Here is a 22,334-nt window from a genome sequence, read left to right on the forward strand (position 1 = left end):
CACTCTACTTCTCCTATCTTTCATGTTTCTCCATGTTCAATAAGACTTTCTGTTTACAGAAATACTCCGTGTAGACACTGACTGAACACTTAGAGCTTTGTATGCTTGCTGCTTATACTTGTACAATGTAAACAAGTACACAGACCTTCTAAGAATTCCCGCAAGACATTTAATCACACATATTTACATATGTAACAGCACTGATTTTAACGCAGATCATATTCTATCACATGTCAAGGCTGTTCAATAAAAGTTTTACGTATTTAACGGACGTATTGTAGATGTACGAGCATGCAAATGTGGGTTTAAGCTTTGGAGTCTTATCTATGACATCTGCACTTATGTAACAGACACGTAATCATTAAGCCAGCATTAATTAAGTACTGTTACATACGCACAGAAGTCACCAATATCGTCTTTAACTATATAAGCGTCTATATGTGAGTGAGAAACTAAACTGCTGACTTTACTTCTCTCCGTGACCACGAATCCAAAACCAAACATAACCAAAATACAAAACCTCAAGTTGCCTCTCGTTAAAATAGAAATAATAAGCCCGCTGTAAGCCTTTCGAGCATATCTACACCCACATGCCGAGCATGCCGGAAGCAAATGCAAATCCTACTCCTCCGATGATTCACCGATTGATGCGTGATTGCTGGTTGTGTTGGCGTATAACTACCGCAGAGTTAATCGACTGGCAATCTGGTATTTACATTTGTATTTGCGTTGCATTACTCGTCATGCGCCTGGCTATGTACATACATACGTCTGGCTGTCGCTACGTGTGGGTAAACCTTTACTTCAAAGGACTGCTACTGAATGCAATTTCCTAGCATTCGAATCATATTATACAATTCAACAGTCATTTCATTGCCTGTGGTTCAATGAAATTTGATTAATATGCAGGTAGATTGAAATGAACTGAAATATGCAAATATGCCCACATTCAGAGTTTCTGCATATCGCCCTAAGTGTAAAGTACACCTGAGGATCTTCTACACACGAGTTAATTTTTACCATAAGTAAAAATGAGTCAAAAGAATATATTTTGAGCTGCACCGAAATGTGTACTCTTTATTTATACTCTTAAGACTAACTTATTACATGGTTCTTACTTCTATTTATACTAACTAATATGTTTACTTATTACTAGTTGATAGTTTGTTAAGATACAGATTATATTATTTGTTTAGGTTTGTTTATATATATATTGCTTGCTTAGATACAATTGCTTTGTTCTAAGATAAGGTTGTGGTATTCAAACTCAATGTTGTTTTGATACTTGTTTGTTTAGGATTATTTGTTGTAGTGACAGTGCACATCAATTGTTCTAACTCAAGGTTGTTTCTGCATTCTGTTTACTGAAACAAAAGATTGTTTTGATGTTTGTTACTATTATAAGGAATACATTCCTTAACTCACGTTAACAAATAGAAACGATCAACAATGCCGACTAAATGAACGTTTTTGAACCGAAACGTGATGAAAAAATGTCTCAGATGATTTCTCATTAAGTTTTATGGTATACAAGAAGAGAAGCCGGACCCGACAACGGCGTCATATCTAGCCACGAACTAACAACTCGAGAGACAAATTTTTTGTGGAACTTCACTTCAGAAACAACTATATGTATTTCGAACCTAAAACTTTTGGTATAAACTTATTACGAATATACCTCACACCCTCCTGCTATTTATGAAGTTTATATAGTCATATATCAAAAATTGTCACACAAATTTCAATTCAAATTTCAATTCAAATTTCAAATTGTGCTAAAACTTCTACTCACCAATGGATGGCTCTTCAAGAGTCGCGTGTGTGTGATGCTTCGCCTTGTGCGAGCGTGTGGCAATGTCCTGTGCTTGAAGTGGTACTCGTTTCCGTTTCCTCCAACTAACTGCAATTAACAATAGAAAAGAAGCAATCAATATTAAATTAATACAAATATATTTATATACATACATACATACAAATATTATCCCCTCAATCGAGAGAATGAAGAAGTAGACAAAATCTGCATATTCCCGCCAAGGCGACATGAAATCACTACTACAATATTCTCTAGTCAACTAATGTTATTTTGTGTTTATAGAAGAAGACTAATTGGACAGTAGACCAGTGCAAAAGCGGTTGGACAGATTCGGATTGAGACGATTCGGAGCAACTCGGACTGACTTAGCGCATTTAACGTCGAGATCTTAAATTGAAAGCGTATAAAATACAGTTTGTGCAAGAACTGAAACCTTCTCAAGCGACATCGCTTCGCTCTATGGGCTCTTGCCAAATTTTGTTCTGCGATGAAGCCCATTTCTGGCACAATCGGTATGTAAACAAGCAAAATTGCCACAGTTAGGGCGAAGAGCAATCTGAAAAGATTCAAAAGCCGCCTTTTCATCTAGAAAAAACAACAGATTAGTGTGGTTTGTGGGTCGGAGGAATCATCGGTCCATATTTCTTCAAAAATGATGCCGGTGAGAACGTAACAGCCAATGGTGACCGTTATCGCAGCATGATAACCGACTATTTGATTCCTAAATTGAAGCTCGTGATCTCGGCGACATTTGGTTTCAACAAGACGGTGCCACTTCTCGAACGAGTCATCGAAAATTGGACTCAACAGACATTTGAAAGAGATAAATAAATACGCAAGATGTTCTTTCTAATGATAATAAACATTCCCTATTAAATTCTCCGTTTCTTTCCTCGAAATGGATCCCGCTTTGAAACCAATATATACGAAAACATTTCTCATCTGAATTAAACTTGCATTGGTCTGTCATTTCAAAGCTTCACCGAAAAATATATTATTTATATAAATACTAGGAACTGAGCTCTCATGTTTAAGAAGGGTAAAAATGGGTATTTTAGATTTCGAAGCTCAATATCAAAAAGGTAGTAAGAAAGTTCTTTTATTTTTTCCTTGGTGACATCAATAATTATTAAGGACATTTTTCCCGAGTTGACTTGCAACTGGTTTCCTCAACGTCTATCCATCTTATTACAGTGGAAAATTCTTCGTTTTCCGAGCACATGAAATAAATAAAACTCTATGCGGAGTTTCAGACAGAATTCCATAACGTTGAAAACATAAATATAATCAAGTACGAACAAAACGAATTTCACGCTCCACAGCCCTGAATAAGTTCATGTGTATGAATCTGTATGTTGAATATGCGAACATGTCCTGAGAGGAGAAGTGTGCGCGTTGCTCGACGCTGGCCGGTAATATAATGTAATAAGACTTATTATGATTGTGTTCGCGTCAAGTGAGCAAAGAAAACGCAGAAACAAATAACGAACTTAACAAGTTGTACTTTTAATTTAATTGAGTAGCCAAGAAAAGCTCGCAGTGGCAACTATGACAATGTCAACGGCGACGACATCGATTACAGCAATAATATGGCGTTGTGCATTTTGGAATTACACACGTGAGAGATGTGGGACTTAAATGTTTAATGCGCTATATTATTATTACATTCACATATGCATGAAGGTGATCCTTAAATGTGAGAATAATGTTTTTAAATACGATGTTCCAACGTCTTTGCTAAAATGATTTAATTTATTTTAAGGAACACGCTAGTACACCTACATAGTTATTTATTTTGATTACTTGATGAGGCAGACTTTGATAGCCATGCTTTATCTCTTGAATCTCTTATCATTGATTACGACTTGACAATGAAGATGTTGTCAGAGGGCAACAATGTAGCATTCGGGCCACGCTATGCCATGTCTTCTGCAGCAAATTCAATTTCGAAGCAAGTTTAGTGATCCATTTCGTGGTTCAATTCTTTAGAAAAAAAACACAGAAATTTCAAACTCAATGGGGAACGTTTCTTTTCATTCGAAAGAACATTATTTCGTATTTACTTTTTGAATATTATCTCTTTTAAATGTAGGATGATGGTTCATCACTTGAGTCCAACTTTCGATGACTGGTTCGCGCATTTCGACTGATTACTGGCGAATGACACGCGTGATGTTTTGCCAAGACCAGAATCGAAGCGGGATTGTTCGCATAGACGTTAGACTTTATATATCTCCACAGGAAAAAGTCTAACGGTGTGACATCACACGATCTTAGTGGCTATTCGACCGGCCCAAAACATGAAATTATCTGCTCAACGAAGGTTCTCTCAATAAATCCACTGATTGTTGCGTTGTGTGAGAAGTGTCGCCGTCTTGTTGAAACCAAATGTCGAAAAGATCATGAGTTCTAACTTCAGGCATCAAATAATCGATTATCAGGGCGTGATAACGGTCACCATTGACGGTTTTGTTTTCACCGGCATCATTTTTAAAGAAATATGGATCTATGATTCCACCGCCCCACAAACCATACCAAACCGTTGTTTGTTCTAAATGAAATGGCAAGTCTTGAATCTCTTCTGGTTGCTCTTCGTCCCAAATACGACAATTTTGCTTGGCTACATACCCATCGAGCCAAAAATAGGCCTCATCGCTGAACAAATTTGCCTCGAAAACGTCGGATCTTCTTGGAACTTTTCAACGAAACGATGTCTCTTGGGAAACTCGAGCGGTTTCTGTGCTTGCACAAGCTTTCAATTTAAGAAGAATGCTGAGATATTGAGTATGACAATCAAATAAAGAAATTATTTAAAGGTCGTGGGAAACGAACTGATTTGAAGGAAAACATTAGTATTTGTATTTTGTGACCGAATAGTACCTTTTTACATCCTTTGAGCCTCAAAATTTATCAAAATGACTTGCAAAACTGAAATGATTTTTTTTTTTTTGCAGGGGAAGTAAGCCGAGCTGAAATATATTCGAACTGAAAAGCAACATAATTTATATTTTCTAAATCATAACCTCACAATTTTATGCATTATTGTAGAGAAAACCGTGAGCTCCTATTTCATAAATTCGTTTGATCCATATGTCAGGCGTAGAATTACTATATAAAGGTTAATAAAGTCATTGAATATAAATATGTTCGACTGTTATCAAATTACTTAGCACACACATAACATAAACTAGCAGCATAGAAAACTGCCCATGCGAGCGTGCATATATAATTAATAACGCAATTTAACTACAATACGAAATAAATTGGCAAGAAATATCTATCACTTATATACCAAGACGCAGAGCTACATAAGTAATACATAAACTTACTTTGCCCAAAAACGAAAATTGTATGCTTCATATCCAAATCGCCAAACAACACAAGGGAGCGATGGTAATTCAACACACCACACAAGCGATAGAAAGTTGGAAAACTGCAATTCAATAATCTAGCCATCCCGTGGGAAACACTATATCGCCGCATAACGGATAATTAACCATCATGAGCATGACGCAAACTTAAGGCCAGCGATTTAGCAGCATACATACACATAATTATATATATATGTATGTATATATACTATTTGTATATTCATAAACGAAACTATGTAAAGTCTTGGGGGTGCTTAAGTCCAGGAGTAAATAACAACAATGTTGATCTTAAGAATTTAGCTAAACAAAAACTTTGTTTTCTACTTATGTATATATACTCGCATTGGTTCAATGACGGAAAGATATAAAAATATATATATATTTATATATATGTATATATAGTAGGGTGGGTAAGAAAATCAAATTTTTTCGCATGATACTCTGAACGAATATACATATATACTAGGGCGGGTAAAAAATAAAAAAAATTTAATAATATTTTTTTCGCTTGGTTGATAGACACCTCTAAGATATGCTTTTCAAGTAAGAGTCGTGACGGGAAGGTTCTTTGCTTAACGGTTTTACATTTTTTTTCTTATTGTCAGATAGAAAATTTTTATCTTGCTTCCAACTACTTCAATAAATATTTCATTTCATAGATTTTGTAGAACCCTTTCTTAGAGGACTATATCAATCAATTCTTCAGAAGACGAAGTGAAAAAAAAATTTTTTTTTTGACCACCCTAATATACATATATATATACTGATGGTCGCATATACATATACATATATATTTAGTATATACAAAACAATATACTAAGTTAAATACAATTCCATGAAGACAAATGCGCAAACATTCGACAAGCATGCCTGACCTCTGCGAACGCCTCATCTATTATCCCACCAATTGCGCTCTTTAATGAAAATCCCAAAAAATAAATTACAATTATTTAAATTTACGGATTATTTGCATTATTTATTCAACAAAAACTTGAAGCTGACACTCTTCAACTTTTCACACAATGCTTCTGATGCTTCGTCATGAACGCGGACAGCAGCTGACGGACATCATGACGGAAGAGCACAATTGACATTTTATTGACTCTCTCCCTCAGTGCCGTCATCCTACGAGATGTAAGTTGGAAAATTCTTTTGACAAGTCATAAGAGCGTATTAGCGATGACAAATGACAGCAGTTACAGCCGAAACTTCCATAATCACGAGTCGGTCAGACGTGCAACGGCAAGAAATGGAAATTAATTATGCCAAGTGTGTGCAATGTGTCGCATTTGTGGGTTATTCGGGACCACAGGCGTTCGGCCGGGCGCATGAGAATTTCAGCAACGCAACCAAACTTAATTAAAACGAATGTGTGCGTTGCGTAAATGTTGGCTTTGTAGTGTCAGTCAATTGTGAAAGTTTCCGACGTAGCTGCAAAATGAGCTGGCACACTCTAAGTAGTTGTTTAAAAAGCCAATTAAATTTGAAATTGTTTGTACGCAAAAGATTTTCGCTTCAAATTTAGTTGCCACATTCACTATCGCAGATTATGAAGTGTGCAATTATGAGAACTTAGTTTTGAAGAGTCCATTAGACACGAGCAGTCCAGTTTTATTTTATTACTGAGGTTTTGCTTAAGTTTCTAGCGGCGTTATGCATCCAATACTGGTTCTAAATAATGTAGATCAATATTTTATCTAAGGACTAAGAGGATGCACAAAAACCTCTGGAACGTGAGACTTCTAAGACAGGAAACTCTGCACTAATATATTTTGAGCGTTGGCTTGTAAAATTTTGATACAATTTAATAAATTTAATATACTACAGATTAGTTTTTAGTACCTAATCTGTTGAATTCTCTGACAAGCTAATCCATTATACTCAAATATGGCTGAAATAGGTTTCTTTTCAGAAAGCTAAGTTGAATTAATTACTGAATCGATGACTCAGGCCAATATAGATAAAGTCCTTCACACAGTGTGCCCACAAAAGCGACAATCATTCTAGTCAGTACGATTTGTTTTGCAAAAAACATAATGAAAAGAATTATTCATTGAACATACTACAATGAATACTAACACTATACTGCTGCGGGCAAAAAATAGTACATCTTTATACCCTGAACAGGATATATTAAGTTTGCCACGATGTTTGTAACTCGCAGAAGGAAGCGTCTGAGACCCTATAGCGTATATATATAAATGATCAGTATGTTGAGCTGAGTCGATTTAGCCATGTCCGCCTGTCTGTCCGTTTCTCCCTGCGGGGAGGGAGATAAGAATATTCCCGCGGTAAGGCATGCCTGTCGTATGAGGCATAAAATCCAAATGCACTATGTCCGACATTCGCATGTCTGGTTTATTGAATGTCGGCATGGTCAGAGATGTCAGAAAAGTGCTATATTGAATTACTATCAATTCATTGAATGGGCTTGCGATTATATAACAAACACTAAAATTGAAGGGATAACAAAAAAATCATACAGTCGGGTTCTTAAGAATTCCTCGGAATTTTTGGGGGCTCGACTGGCAGTAGCTTAAGCGCAAGCTTGGGCTACAGGTCACACCAAAGACTAAAACATGGTACCACGGGGAGCAGCCGCCACTTTGGGGCGCTGATCAACGCATTAATTTGATCTATGTGCTACTAGCAATAGATAGCACCGTGGATTTGAGCCTTCGCAGGCAGATACCCACGTAAAACACATTGACAGTTGTCTGTCCGTCTGTATACATTCGAACTAGTCCTTCAGTTTTTAAGATATAGTTTGAAATTTTGCAAACGTCATTTTCTCTTCAAGAAGCTGCTCATTTGTCGGAACTGCCAATATCGGACCACTATAATATATAGCTTCCATACAAACCGAACGATCGGAATCAAGGACTTGTATGGAAAACTTTCACATTTGGCAATGTATCTTCACAAAAGTTGGCACAGGCTATTTTGTAAGATAATAATGTAATATGCGAAGAAATTGTTCAGATCGGCTTTAGCATATACTTAGCTGCCATACAAACTGAACGATTGGAATCAAATGCTTGCATGATAAACTTCCTTATTTGACGATTTTTCTTCACGAAATTTTGGTATGAGTTATTGTTCATAGAAATAAAGTGTTTCTTTTTAATTCTAACTCGTTTTAAAGGTGGAGCAGTTACAAGAAGGATCTGTTCGGAGCGCTGAGTGTGAACTAGATATTTTAAATGCGTTTTTCTCAAAACTGTGCCCGGAATGACTACTATCAATAAAAAAATTGCAAAATTTTAATTTTTTTAAAGCAAACAACAAAAAGCGCAAAATTTGAAACTTTCTTTTTTCAAATATCTACCAAACATCCAATTTTAGGTATATTCATTTGTCAATAGTCCATTCCGCGCAGTTAGGCTTGCAGATTTAAACACAGCTAATTTTTTTGTTTCAAATAAAAATATCTTAAAATTTATGTTTACACTGTCTAAATATAGTAAATGCTAATAAATATAAAGCTCTAACTGTTTACCTGAGGTAGAAAAAAGATCCTAAAATGTCTCTAAATAAACAGACCTTCACATAGGATGACCTTTCAGGGCGAGCATAAAAACTAGTATAAAAAGCTTTAAAATTTGTGAAATTTGTGCGCACACAAAGGTAAATAGTACGGCGTGCGAACTAAATTGCATTAATTTGTGTTCAAATAGGTAAACGAAGCCAAAAAATAATTAACCTTGCATACACACTACTCGTATATGAATAAATAATGAAAGCAATATGCTTTGCTCACGTTTATGTTTAACTTAGGCACAATGTAATATTTACAAATAATTTTTTCACAAAATAATATTTGCAAATAGATTTTTTCGTTTAATAACTACAATTATTTGTTGTTTCAGCGAGTTATACTCTGAAATACGACTTTTGTATTAGCAACAATGTGCTCATTAATGATTTACACGCTCACAATTTCGCTAATTTCCGCAGAACTCCAGCCTTATTTTGTCACATTAATAATATGCCTAATGCATTACGCGTCCATTTATTAGTGGCAAGTGCTCTTTTTGTACCCTTGTAGAAAAAAACAAACAATCTTTCACGCGTATCTTTAATTATGTTATAATTAATTGGGAGATAAAGTGCTCAACACGAAATCACAATTAACCGTTGATACATTCTGTGTGCGATTGATCGATGTACGAAGCCTTAAGGGTGAGTACATACGAGTGTTTTTTAAGTGTAATCACGTGTAACCATGCAACTGAGAACACAAGCATGCCTCTCTACCCAACTTACCCAACTACTCAATTCAATCTTTTGCCTGCCGAAGTGAGTAATTTTGGACCCACGCAACACGTTACACAAGAGTAAAATAGTTTTATTTTTGCTTGAAAGCCGAACAAAGAATGCGGTTATATCAGACAAGCGACAGCTTACATAAATAGCCATTTTAAATTTCATCAGATCGTTTCACCGTATAATAAATAAATCTGGCATCAGTTAAGATATCAGAATAAAACTAAACGCAAATTGCGCTTTTCTTCTTCATCTTCTTTATTGACGTAGACACCGCTTACGCGGTTATAGTCGAGATTACAACAGTGTGCCAGTCGTTCTTCCTTTACGCTGTTTGGCGCAAATTGGAGATTCCAAATGTAGCCTGGTTGTTCTTCAACTAGTCTTTCCAACGGAGTGGAGGTCTTCCTCTTCCTGCGTTTTCCCCGGTGGGTACTGCTTCGAATACTCTCGGAGCTAGAGTGTTTTCATCCATTCGAGCGACATGACCAAGCCAGCGTAGCCGCTGTCTCTTACTTCGCTGAACTATGTCAATGCCGTCGTAAATCTCGTACAGCTCATCGTTCCATCGACTGTGGTATTCGCCGTTACCAATGCGCAGAGGATCATTCTCTCGAAAACTCGTAACGCCAACTCATCAAATGTTGTCATCGTCCATGCTTCCACACCATATAGCAGGTTGGGGATGATGAATGACTTGTGGAGTTTATTCTTTTTTCCTCGAGAGAGGCTTTACTTCTGAATTTTCTACTCAGTCCAAACTAGCACCTGTTGGCAAGCGCTATACTGCGTTGAATTTCGAAGATGATTTTCGAGCTATGGGGAATATCTGATCAGTTTTCGATTTTCCAGGCTTAAAGCCACACTGATAAGGGCCAACTAGCTTGTTGAGAGATTTAATATTTTATACACTAAACTCGATAGAACCTTATATGCAATGTTGAGGAGGCTTATCCCACTGTAGTCGGCGCAGATTGTGGGTCACCCTTTTTGTGGATTGGGCAGAGCACACTTACATTCCTATCGTCGGGCATGATTTCATCCGACCATATTCAACAAAGAAGCTGATCCATGCTCCATATCAGTTCTTCGCCGCGATATTTGAATAGAACGGCCGTTTGTTGTTCTTCAGGCGGATAATTGCTATTCTGCTCCATCGTCATCGATTGGGGAATCAGGTTCGCCTTCTCCTAGCGTTATGCTTTCACTGCCATTCAGCAAGCTGGAGAAGTGTTCCCTCTATAATTTCAGTATGCTTTGGGCATCAATCACTAGATCACCTCTGGAGGTTCTACAAGTGTATGCTCCGGTTTTGAAACCTTCTGTTAGTCGCCGCATCTTTTCATAGAATTTTCGAGCATTACAACTGTCGGCCAGCTTGTCAAGCTCTTCATACTCAAGCATTTCGGTATCTCTCCCTTTTTGTCTGCAAATACATCTCGCTTCCCTCTTCGGCTCGCGGTATTTATCACTTCCCACACGTGTCGTGGTCGATTGTAACGTTGCGAGCTGTTCTTTTACAAAAAATTCTTGAGCTTGAAATACCGTCGCACAGTTCCCTTATACCGAGTTGTTGATGAGTGCTCTCAGAGAGCAGGAGTGCAAGTCGAGTACCAAACTACGCCTTTAATTCTCACAAATTGCTTAAAGTTTCTAATGTTCGCTGCACTCGAGCACAGCTTTTCCTAGCTTGTTTACGATAAAGTTTTACGGCAGCAACGAGCAATTTCCCACGCTTTTAACTTTTCAGAAATCCAAATTTAGTCACATGTGCCAATATTTTGTTTTTCTGTTTCTATTAAAAATTCATTACCACACGTGCCACAGACGCAGCTGCCACCGCACCTGTTTACATTTTGTGCTTTGTCTTATAAATAACTTAGGGATTTGCTATTATAAACAATAAATAGCAATGTTTATAAATACTACTGGTATATGTACATATGTATGGATATGAATATGTGTACAGCTATGAATATGTATATATATGTATACTAAAGCTCCTCACTCTAATTTGACATCGTTAATTAGTATGGTACTACCAATACTGCAGTGGGATTTACTAGTTTTTACTTCAGCATTATGCTCGATTTGCTTTCGGTTCTAGGAACTTATACCCACAGCTTTAAAAAATACATCTTTCGCTGCAAAATTTACATAATTTATGGATAAAATTAGCAAACGATCGAAAGTGTTGAAGCAACGCCTACAAGCTGTCCAAACGAATTTTCCTTGGAATGATGCCGCCAGCACGCAAATGGCCTTCGTGTGGTGCGCTTTAATCAGCTTGACGATTACTTGACGCCTCGGGGTCCAACAGGTTGACGGTGACTCGTTCATGCAGCAGTAATGTGCCACAAACTCACACACAAACACACTGTTTTTACCTCTAAATATATACATAGCAACAAAGTGTTGAGCATATGTGTGTGCTTAACAATATTTGCACAGGTACAAGGTGGCGCCAACACAAATTTAATTTCACTTTCAATAACACACACACAAAATATGAGTAGTAGTAGTAGAATATTTCTTATCATTTTCAGTTTATGCCTGAAAACATACTCACTTAAGTATCACTCTTATGGATAAAGTTTGCTTTGCTCGTGGGTGTTCTTCGTCTTGTACAAACTTCATTTTTATAATCATGAGCGAGCGAGCGTGTGTGTTCAAGTGTAATTTAAATCCATTCTCCTCGACTGAGCGTACAAAACTGAAGGCGAACGTTTTGCAATGCAAATTTCACTTTATTTCTGTTTTATTTCTGTGTACAAGTATATACTTAAAGCGATTTAAAATACGCTCTGAAGATGGAGGAGTTGGAGAGGAAAGTAAGGCAAAGAGTGAGTGGTTTGCCTACATACTGTACATTTGTATGTTTTGTAACCATGTAAAGGCACCATTATGAGCATACAAATACGTTGTTACGTTATGGAGGGGCAACTTGATGCCACCATCGTCATCATTTTGTCATAGCGCTGAGCAGCAATTTGCAGATTACTTGGAATACCGTAAGAATAATTGACTCAGATAATTCAACATTTATCATACGAGCTTTAAACTAATACAAATGATTACTTAAAAGTACAAATTGTTATTAAGGAAACAAAAAATTCTTGGCACATAAAGTTACCAACAGTTTGAGTAAAACTTTAAAGGATGTGACCACTTCTATGTTGCCTTAAGGTTGTAAGAAAGCTGCAAGACCTATATTTAAATTAGATAATAGCCGTTTTTTAAATGGCAGGAACGCAAATCGCTTAGAACCAAATTGTAATTCGTTTAGCAAAGATTGGTAGGTTATTGCTTACACTGACCTTTTCGTCAAAATATGGTTATTCAAAAGGTAAGGGGTTTTTCAATAAGAGCGTGACAAAGGTTTGAGATATCAATAAAGTTATTTATTCCTGTGAAAGTACATTCGATGGCATTATGCATGGAACCCGATTTCTTTTGCATGGCCACCACGAGCACGCTTGCAGAAGCCCAGACGCTGAACCCGATTTTCGACGTTTTTCAATCATAAATCGGCTGATAGTTTTGCAATTTCAGGTTCAATATTCATACGAAGTTCATCAATCGTCGCTGGCTTGTTCACTTGAACCATAGACTTGACTTAGTCCCACAGGAAATAGTCAAACGGCGTCAAATCGCACGAACGAAGCTGCCTGACCAATAACGCATACTTTGCTTATTGACGAAGCCATTCAACCAGAAATGATTTGAACATACGACGATTCTGGTGGTCAAGCGGCTTCAGTTCAGGCTTCAGGCTTTGTTCTTGTAAGGATGTAGGTCAGGATCTTTTCACAAAGCCCGCCACAACGACGTCACAGAGATGGCCAACGCTTGAGAACGACGTGTGAGAGACTGATTTGGGCCTTCTTCAATTGATGCACTAGCGGCAGCAAAATTATCGACACTACGGGCACTTCTTTGTCTCACAGGCACGGGCACATTTTGTACTGTGCCTGTGGATTCAAATTTCTCCCCCAGACGCTCATTTGCTGATCTGACAAGATCTGAAAATCCAAATAGATTATGGCCATTGACTCCGAATTTCGGTAGTTAATTTTAATAATTTCGACTCCCTATCGATTTACTTTTGTATCGTTTCTATTGGAAAACCCGTTACGAAATATCTTTTATGAAGATCTTGTTTTTAATCGGTCATTTTGAATGTCAGCTATATGCCACATATATAGTGCTCCCATCTAAACAATTTGTTCGAAGATTATGGTGTTACCTTGAACAATACTATATGCCAAATATCGTCAAGATATCTGGTCAAATATAGACCAAAGGCTTAATTTTGATCCTTCAATATGCAAGGCAGCTATGTATATACAAAAGTGCAAGGGAGCGAAACACGCAAGCTTTACCTACACTCACTATCTCTCTCCCTCCCCCACTCCCCCGCTCTCTCACTCTCTCTTCACAACAATTCCACTAATATTTCCTAATTATGCACTTTAGCAAAATTTAACAAACTTTTCAACGTTAAGCTGAAAGTAGAAGAAGATTATGCGACTTTTCTTGGGAGCTTATTCCAATTACACAGAAGAGGTGTCTACTCTCTAAGGAAAAAATCTTTGTTTAGCTTCAAATATCATAAGACTTGGATTGTTTAGCGTTTGTGAACTTTTTTATAATATAAAAATGTTACTTGCTGACTTTTCACCAATTTTTAAGTAATGTGATTGTTAATGCTGTGGAAATTGAAATGATGCTTTTAATATATATACATACATATACATATTTTCCAAGCTATTTTTTTTTTCTTTGTAGCCTTCTGGATTTTCATTTTTTGCTTAAAAAAAATGATCCAAAGTTAAAAAGCTCTTGCAGCAGTTATAAACTGTTAAAGTCATAAGTACATCAAATATATGTACATACTGAGCACTCGTACAATTCTCTTATAAATGCTCTATTACTCATACGCAATGGGGAACCATATGACTTCAGTCGTTCATGCATAACTTTAACTGCGCATCACTTTTAAAGGCATGTTTGTTTGTAAAACGCAAAATTTTTTAGTAGCAAATTCATTTTTCAAAATTGTAGGTTTCTTTGCTTAACGACAAAGAGCAAAAACATTTAATTTTATGTGTGTACATGGGCAAAGTAACATGATTGAAGCAATGCAAATAAAGAATTTGTTTGCATTTGATCATTTTATCTAGAGCAAAAACTGGAATTTCAGGGGGTGTCAGCATAAAAAACATCAAGTTGGGAAATAATGGATACCTCAATACGCACATGTGGGCATATTGTAATAATAAAGTATGTATATAGTATAAAGTAATAAATCTTAAACAGAATTCCAATCATTAGTAAGACAACTAATGTATCGGCATACACATATATAACTATATATAAAAGCAAATGGCACATATGTATCTCTCTCTCAGAGACCGTACCAAGTACCTTGGAGTAGTCGTACACAGCAAACTGCTGTAAGAGCACAACGTGGAAGAAAGAGTGAGGAAGGCTAGCAATGCTTTATATGCGTGGAGATAGATTATCGACATAACCTGGAAGCTCTCTCCCACTCTCATGCACTGGTGCGACACATCTATTGTTATACCAATTGTGTTCTACGGTGCAGTAGTATGGTGGACAGGCGTACGGAAATCCACCTACCGGAAGCCAATGGAAAGGGTTTCAGAGGCTCGCTGCGCTATCCATAACGGGAGCTTTAAGGACAACTCCAACGGCGACTCTTGAACTCGTACTAAACCTGCCACATATAACCTCTTCGTTGAAAACTCCGCAGCAAAATCGGCGGGACGACTACTGGTTGCAGGAGAATTTACATATAGAACCTTCGGGCATAGCTCAATGGTTATTGGCGGTTGGGAAAACACCGACTACGTGACCCCACTTTTCATCTGGGAAAGAAATTTGAGTTAAACATAGATGGCTGGTATAAAGGTATGTTAGCTACGCGCAACACTCTAAACATCTATACTGATGGCTCGAAAATGGACGATCGAGTTGGTGCGGGAACATACTGTCCAGAGTTAGGCATAATGCAACCTTTTAAGTTGCCGGACCACTGCAATATATTTATACTGAGGTCTTTGGCATTGCGAAAGATGCGGATCTGGTCTCGAATGCACCTGCAGGCAATTCCGAAGTCAACATCTACATACATAGACAGCCAAACAGCAATTAAGACAGTAACCACGTAGCGCATATCGGCCATAAATGTCTTTGGTATCGAGGCAGCAGTGGAAAATGTTGCCAGAAATAAGCAACTTCCATTCTACTGTGTGCCAGGTCACAAAGGCATCGAGGGCAACGAAATAGTGGACGATATTGCCAAGAATGGTGTACGGCTAACATCCGAAAACGTGATAAACATAAGTAAACCCATGCATTGTCTATATGGCGATCTCGAGGAACGATCTACCTGAGTGAAAGACTGCGAAAGTCATGTGCAAAATTCCTTTTGGCACTACATAGAAGCGACTGTAGGAACATGATCACTGTCTGGCGGCGACACACGCCCGAGATGACAGAAGGAAATGTTTAGACCAGGCTACCAAGGAAACAATGGAGCATCTTTTGTGCCTTCTTCTCTTGGACCTAGGAACTGAACTCCTTTTGGTATCGCAAAGAACCAAAACTGGTCTATGCGTGGCTCATTAGCCTACCAGTTAAAGCTAACCTCACCTTACATATGTGTGTATGTATATTACATCGTTAAAGTTATTTAAACTTTATTGCCTAAGAGAAAGCAATTTAAATAAATCGAAAATAATTTATACTCTAGGGTTTTGCGTACGACCTGTATATGTATATTCCTGTATATTCTGTCATTTGTAGTCGTAGCTATTGGTATATAAATATATATTTATACACTACACTTTGGCATAAAATTTAGCTTGAATCACTTCATTGCTCAAATTCCCATAATGCGCTTAAAAGGTTATATAAATTCACTTTATAGCGACGATTTCGATGTAATGTACAATAACGAATATGAAGAAAGATCAAATAAAAAATAAACAAATAAATTGCTTGATGTCTTAAAATTTGTAAAAATTATTTTCTTCCAACTGTTTTTGAGAGATTATTTACATAACGAGTATACTGCGCATTCTTTGTGATTTTGAAAAAGTTAAGCTTTTGTGATGCAACACTAATATTATTCGTCGCAGTAATCCTCGTACTCGCCTTAATCTGCTTACATTCAAATTTAGAAAGGTTTTACCTTATTTGATATATCCAGCTTTTGTTATACTATATAAAAATACGTGGAAGTCTGTATACACGTTTACATAATCGTACAAAACCATGTATGGTATATACTTTCAAGAAATAATGCCCACCATTAGCTCACACAATTGCATATGAGAATTTCCATTAAAAATACGACTTCAATAAACATGCAAAAGTACACAGAAATACTCGCACACACACACACACATACAAATGAACGAGTGAAAGTCAACAGCTGTTATCGAATCAAGTGACAAAGCATTAAAAGATACCAAAAATCACATCTGCATTACTGCGTCAAGCTATAATTTGAGACGAACTCGTAACCTCTTGACATTTGGCTTGTGCATATTGCTTTCTTAAATTGCTCGTAAATATATATGTATGAATATACACACAACATGAAGTCGCTTTTGCAATAATATGGATATACAAAATATACTGGTTCGTCCTGAAATGTATTTATTTGAAAATATATCGTTCACATTTATGTGGAATTTGATGTCCGCTGGCAATCTCAGCAATAAATGCAGTTATGTGCAAACCAAATGCGAGTGCTTTGTTGTGTTACGCAATCAATTTTATGCATATCTGAAATTTCGTAGCTGCACTCTTTCAGATTTACTCACATTTTAATCAGAAACTGTTTTTCAGCGTTTTAGGTGTGTGTATTTGCTTAATAATAGTGAAGTTCTGCACCAAGTGTAAGATTTGAACCAAACCGATCTTGCATGGTACGTTATTCGTTTTGGAGAACATTTATAAAATCTATAAAATTTTACACAATCTATGGAATGGAGTTCTGAACTTCATTCCTTATGCTTTTTGTTGTTTTACAAAGCAAGGTTATATAACTTATATACAACACTGAGTTATCGCTTTGAAACTTTGGACAAGTGCTTTTCTCACCAGGAAACCGTTCCTTTATCGAAATTTACACGAAATTTAGCATTTTGGTGCAATATCCGAAGAAATTGTTTAGATCAAGTCTCTATGACATATAGTTTTCGTAGAAACTGACCTCTCAGAACCAAGTTTTTTTTTCAAAAATTAGTTTAAGTGCTACTAATATGTTTTGACTCGCTCAGAAAATATGTTGAGAATGCCTGCTTTCTTTCTACTGCTATCTCGGCAATATTCCATCAGAAGACCTTTTACTTTTTAACCTATACAAATGAATGTGTCATCAGGCAAGTTCACATCCTTCTTTAAATATATATTTAGATCTATACGTCCTATTTGTTTTTGGACATTTCCAAACCGATATAAAACTTTTGGGTATAAGAGTAAAGCAGTAAACCAATTTTGGTTAAAATATGATATTTATATTAAATAAGCCTCACAAATTTTGTGGACTTCCTCCAAATCGTTTTAACTTACATAAAAACGAATAATTTTGAAAATGTTTGTATAAATGAATGGAAATTTTTGTTCAATCAATTTTATGTTTTCATAAGCGTTAAAATGTTTTCAATCAGGAAAAAGGTCACAAAGCGATTCGGAAACCCAAAATGTGAATGGGCGGCTTACGGATTTTTTAATTAACGGACAAAAGGAAGCACTTTGGGTGGAACGAAAACAGACCAAAAGGTCACAAAGTTGGACAATAAGAAGGAAGTGACTAAAAAAGATAGAAAAAATGTTTTCTTACACATATTATTCATGCATGTATGTAAATAAATATGAATATTCATATGCGATTGATATAAAAAGGAATAAAGAAAAGTAAACACAGCTTAATACAAAAAAACCGTAAAGAAATATTGAAATTTTAAAAGCTTTTAAATTATATACAAATATTTTCTGCTTTTCTGCAAAGATAATTTGGATTTCTATACACCGTTACCTTACAGGCGAAAAAGCATTGCGAAGGGGCGCTTTTAAATAACAAGAAAGTCAAAATAAACTTTTCCAGACTAATTAATCAAATTTACAGAGACCACAATTTCATTAAGATATTTTTAGAAAGGAATTAATTAAATTGCACTTAACGTTATTATTCATCATCTTTTGTGCAATCTCAACAAATAACCACTTTCACTCTCATTAAAAGTAGAAAGCGCAAATCCAATGCATCATAAAGTAAACCAGAAGATAGCGCACTGGCGGCTGAGGACCATTAGCAGTTGACAGTGAAGTCGGTTGAGGGAATAGACTGAATGACTGAATAACAACATTAGAGTTGACAGCTGATAAGCAGCTGCGGCTATTTTTGGTGAGACAGCAACAACACAACCACAACAACGCAGCAAGTAAGCAAGATTTTAAGCAGCCAAACACCTAAGCTTGACACAAATGGAAAGAGCAACGACTAAGCCGCACGATGAAATTATCGTAAGTGACTAAATGAATGACGGTATATATGCAATATGACTAAGCGCAAAACCACTTACTTTTGAGCCTGGCGGTGCCAACATTTATTTAAAATTTTTACACAGTTCTCTAAAGAAGAAGAAGAAAGAGAGCAAATAAAAGCATTTCCACGCTTTTGGCGACGTACAGCGAGACGGAAAAATCTTTAAAGCTCTCATACAAATGAATAATTGTTTGAGCCCCAGCTCCTCCTCCTAATGGCAGTTTTTGGTATAAGAGACAAGAAGTTTAGCTAAAAATGTGGCTGGTTATTCAGCAATGACAAAATGATGAATGGTAATTGCCGTGGCAATACACCGCCTTCTGTCTGCTTTTAGTACGTTGACCATTAGTGTGCGTCAAAACAAGAATACCAACGAAAGGAAGGGAATTTTTAATGTCATAAATTATTTATTGAAATGTTCATTTCAAAGAGCAACAGGTGGCTTTCGTGCGCAGGCTTGTCATCAAAAAGTAAGAGTTCATTATTTAATGTTTCCGCGCTTCATGAATACGTTCAACTAATGGTTGTTGCCGTAAAACTTCTTACTTTTTGATTATTTCAACGATGAGACTAGTACACGTGAATATAAAAGCAAGTTTAAAAGATTCAGAGCGTTTTGAACAACCTAGAGGAGGATGGAGCCATTTGTATAAGTTCACGCAAGCGAGAAAAGTTCTCTGAGCGCCATTCACTTGAGAGTGGCCAGAAACGTTTCTTTTACATATGGCTCAAACAGCTCACGAGATCCGGACTAAGACCAAAAATCCTCTGTGTAGAGGATTGAAGACGAGCTGAAGTGAGAAAGCAGAACATCCCTACCCAGGATTTCGCACTGAGTTTGGGATCAGCCACGTAGAAAACATCCCCAATGAAAAGTGGAAAACAGCCTCGGATGAGAGACCCCCTTTTTGACGACGACAGGGTGCAAGGTTTGATGTTCACGTAAAAGTAAAAGCTGGCATCACCGCCGTCCAAGAAGTGCGTTGGACGGGACAAGGACTGAGACGAGTAGGTCCTTATAGCCTTTACTACAGTGGCCACATAAAGGAGCGCAAATTCGGGTTGGGCTTCATGGTGGTAGAGAGACTCCATCGACGTGTCCTGACATTCACCCTGGTGGATGAACATCTAACCACAATCCGCTTCATAGCGAATTTCTTCACCCACGCCCCGACGGAAAATAAGGATTTGGACGCTTTAAGCGCACTTATGAGAGCTGCCCCCCGCCACGATGTTAAAATCGTGCTTGACGACTTTAACGCCAGGCTTGCCCACAATGGTCGGTACATTCAACGTCCGTGATGAAATATACCCAAATGGGTTAAGGTTCGTTCGTTCGAGCTGGTACTATGAGGAATGCCGTGTCACAGTGGAAAAAAACAGATTGCTTACCAACACAACGTTACAATCGACCACAACACGTGCGGGATGGGATAGATACCGAGAGTTGAAGAGGGAAGCTAGACACATTTGCAGACAGATAAATAGAGAGATCGAAATTCGTGAGTGACAAACGTGAGGCTTGACAAGCCTACATAGTAAATATCCGATCCGATCCGTTCTTTTCTCCCAAGAAGCTGCTCATCTTAACCAATAATACAATAATACCTGAAAAATAGGCGCTTTAGAGCGACTGGTGGTATTCTTCGATGCAACTTAAGTTAATGTTTTTTTCAAGTTATTTAAGTAGAACCGTTTTTATATTCGTGCAAAGTTTGAGGTCTCTTAATGACGAAAAAGTTAGAGAAGCAGTAGATAGTAAAGGATCTCAACATCTGTTAAGGATCAAGTCAACACATTTTGGTTAATAATATGGTTAATATTTTGGTTATTATATTGGTTAATATTTTAGGTATGAAACCTGTCAATGTTAAACTCGTACTAGAATCTAGAATATATTGAGAACGACATTAAGTAGTTGCGAACACAACGAAGTTGAAAGGCCTGCATTCAATGAATACAGTAAAATTTTTGGATTTTTGAAAATCGAGTTCGACAAGCCCAAAAATTAAATCTGGAGTCTCTAAAGATATGACAACAAGTGGAAGTGCATGAAGTACCCTAACAAAAACTCCAATTTTAAACAATAATGTAAATATTTGCATTCGGATATACAGTACGTAAAGGTGATAAACTTATCTCGTAATAGTCACATTGCTGTTCGAATATTGCAAACTTTTGTAGGTTAGTGACATATAAAAAAATGTCGAAATATGGTCTAAAAAACTTTTAAAAATCTTGTTTTTTGTTTAATGTAACTTCTCCGCAACCGGCGGCTAATGACTGCGATCAACGTACGCACCTACAAAGCACACAACATTTACCATAATTGTTTTTTATTTGATATGCTGGTCAACAAAGGCAGTTCGAGCGCCCTGAGGAGATAATTAGTGGCCACTTTCACAGCGTGTCGCGCAAAACAACATTATTATTTTTAATAAACGTGCACTCAGACAACAGCATGTGTATTGTTGTTGTAGAGTAAATATTTGCACCACAAAACTAAAATATAAATGTGTTGAGATTTTTATTTTGCTAATGTAGATAACGTATGCGCATTCCCTTGGCAGAATAAGCGTTCACCGATTGCGTATGTATACATATACAATATAATAATGTATATACATATGTTTGTGTGATTGCCGACAAGTTTCAGCACCTAAAAGCGTCAGCAGAACACAATGAAAGAATATGTTTCATTAAAAGCGGCATAAACTTCTGCACAGATATTTTTATTCTTATATACTAGGGTGGTTCGAAAAATTACGATTTTTCTTTCCTCTGCTACTCTCAAAAATAGGTTCTTAGACACTTCTAAAAGTGAATATCCAAATATGAGCTCTAAATTGTATCTTAATATCATATAAAATAATTACATTTTAACTTCCAACTACTTGGAAAAATATCACGTTTCATAGTTTACTCCCATTAAAATTAAGAACTTATGCTTGCAGAGACTTTTTTGAGCTATCTAAGAAACAGTTTTCAGTGAACCAAGCGAAAAACAAATAAAAAAAAACAATATATATACGTTTTTATTTCGACTCACCCTAATATATACATACTTATAGGCATATATGTATGTAATCGCTCCCACATGCGTGCATATGTGGCAATCTTTGTGGCCGCCAACCATCCGAAGCGTGGGCAAATTCAACCAACTTGCGTCGGTCCAAATGTTTGCGACACATTGTGTGTGCATATGTGTGAGTTGGCTTTATTTTGTACTAAATGTCCTCCCGCATTCACTAACACACACACACATGCGTAAACGCATATTCATGTATGCCCGCTTTTTCGC

General features: G+C 36.8%; 1 protein-coding gene across 1 annotated transcript in view; it reads right to left on the bottom strand.

The window, feature by feature from the left end:
• LOC120782612 (neuroendocrine convertase 2) overlaps positions 1–22,334 on the bottom strand; it is a 64,513-nt gene that overhangs the window by 10,964 nt on the left and 31,215 nt on the right. The window contains exon 2 of the mRNA XM_040114979.1: positions 1,793–1,900. Coding sequence (XP_039970913.1) covers positions 1,793–1,900 — 108 coding nt within the window. The remainder of the gene's footprint in view (positions 1–1,792; positions 1,901–22,334) is intronic.

This window comes from Bactrocera tryoni, chromosome 1 (assembly GCF_016617805.1).
Source record: "Bactrocera tryoni isolate S06 chromosome 1, CSIRO_BtryS06_freeze2, whole genome shotgun sequence".
In the NCBI taxonomy this organism is placed as follows: domain Eukaryota; kingdom Metazoa; phylum Arthropoda; class Insecta; order Diptera; family Tephritidae; genus Bactrocera; species Bactrocera tryoni.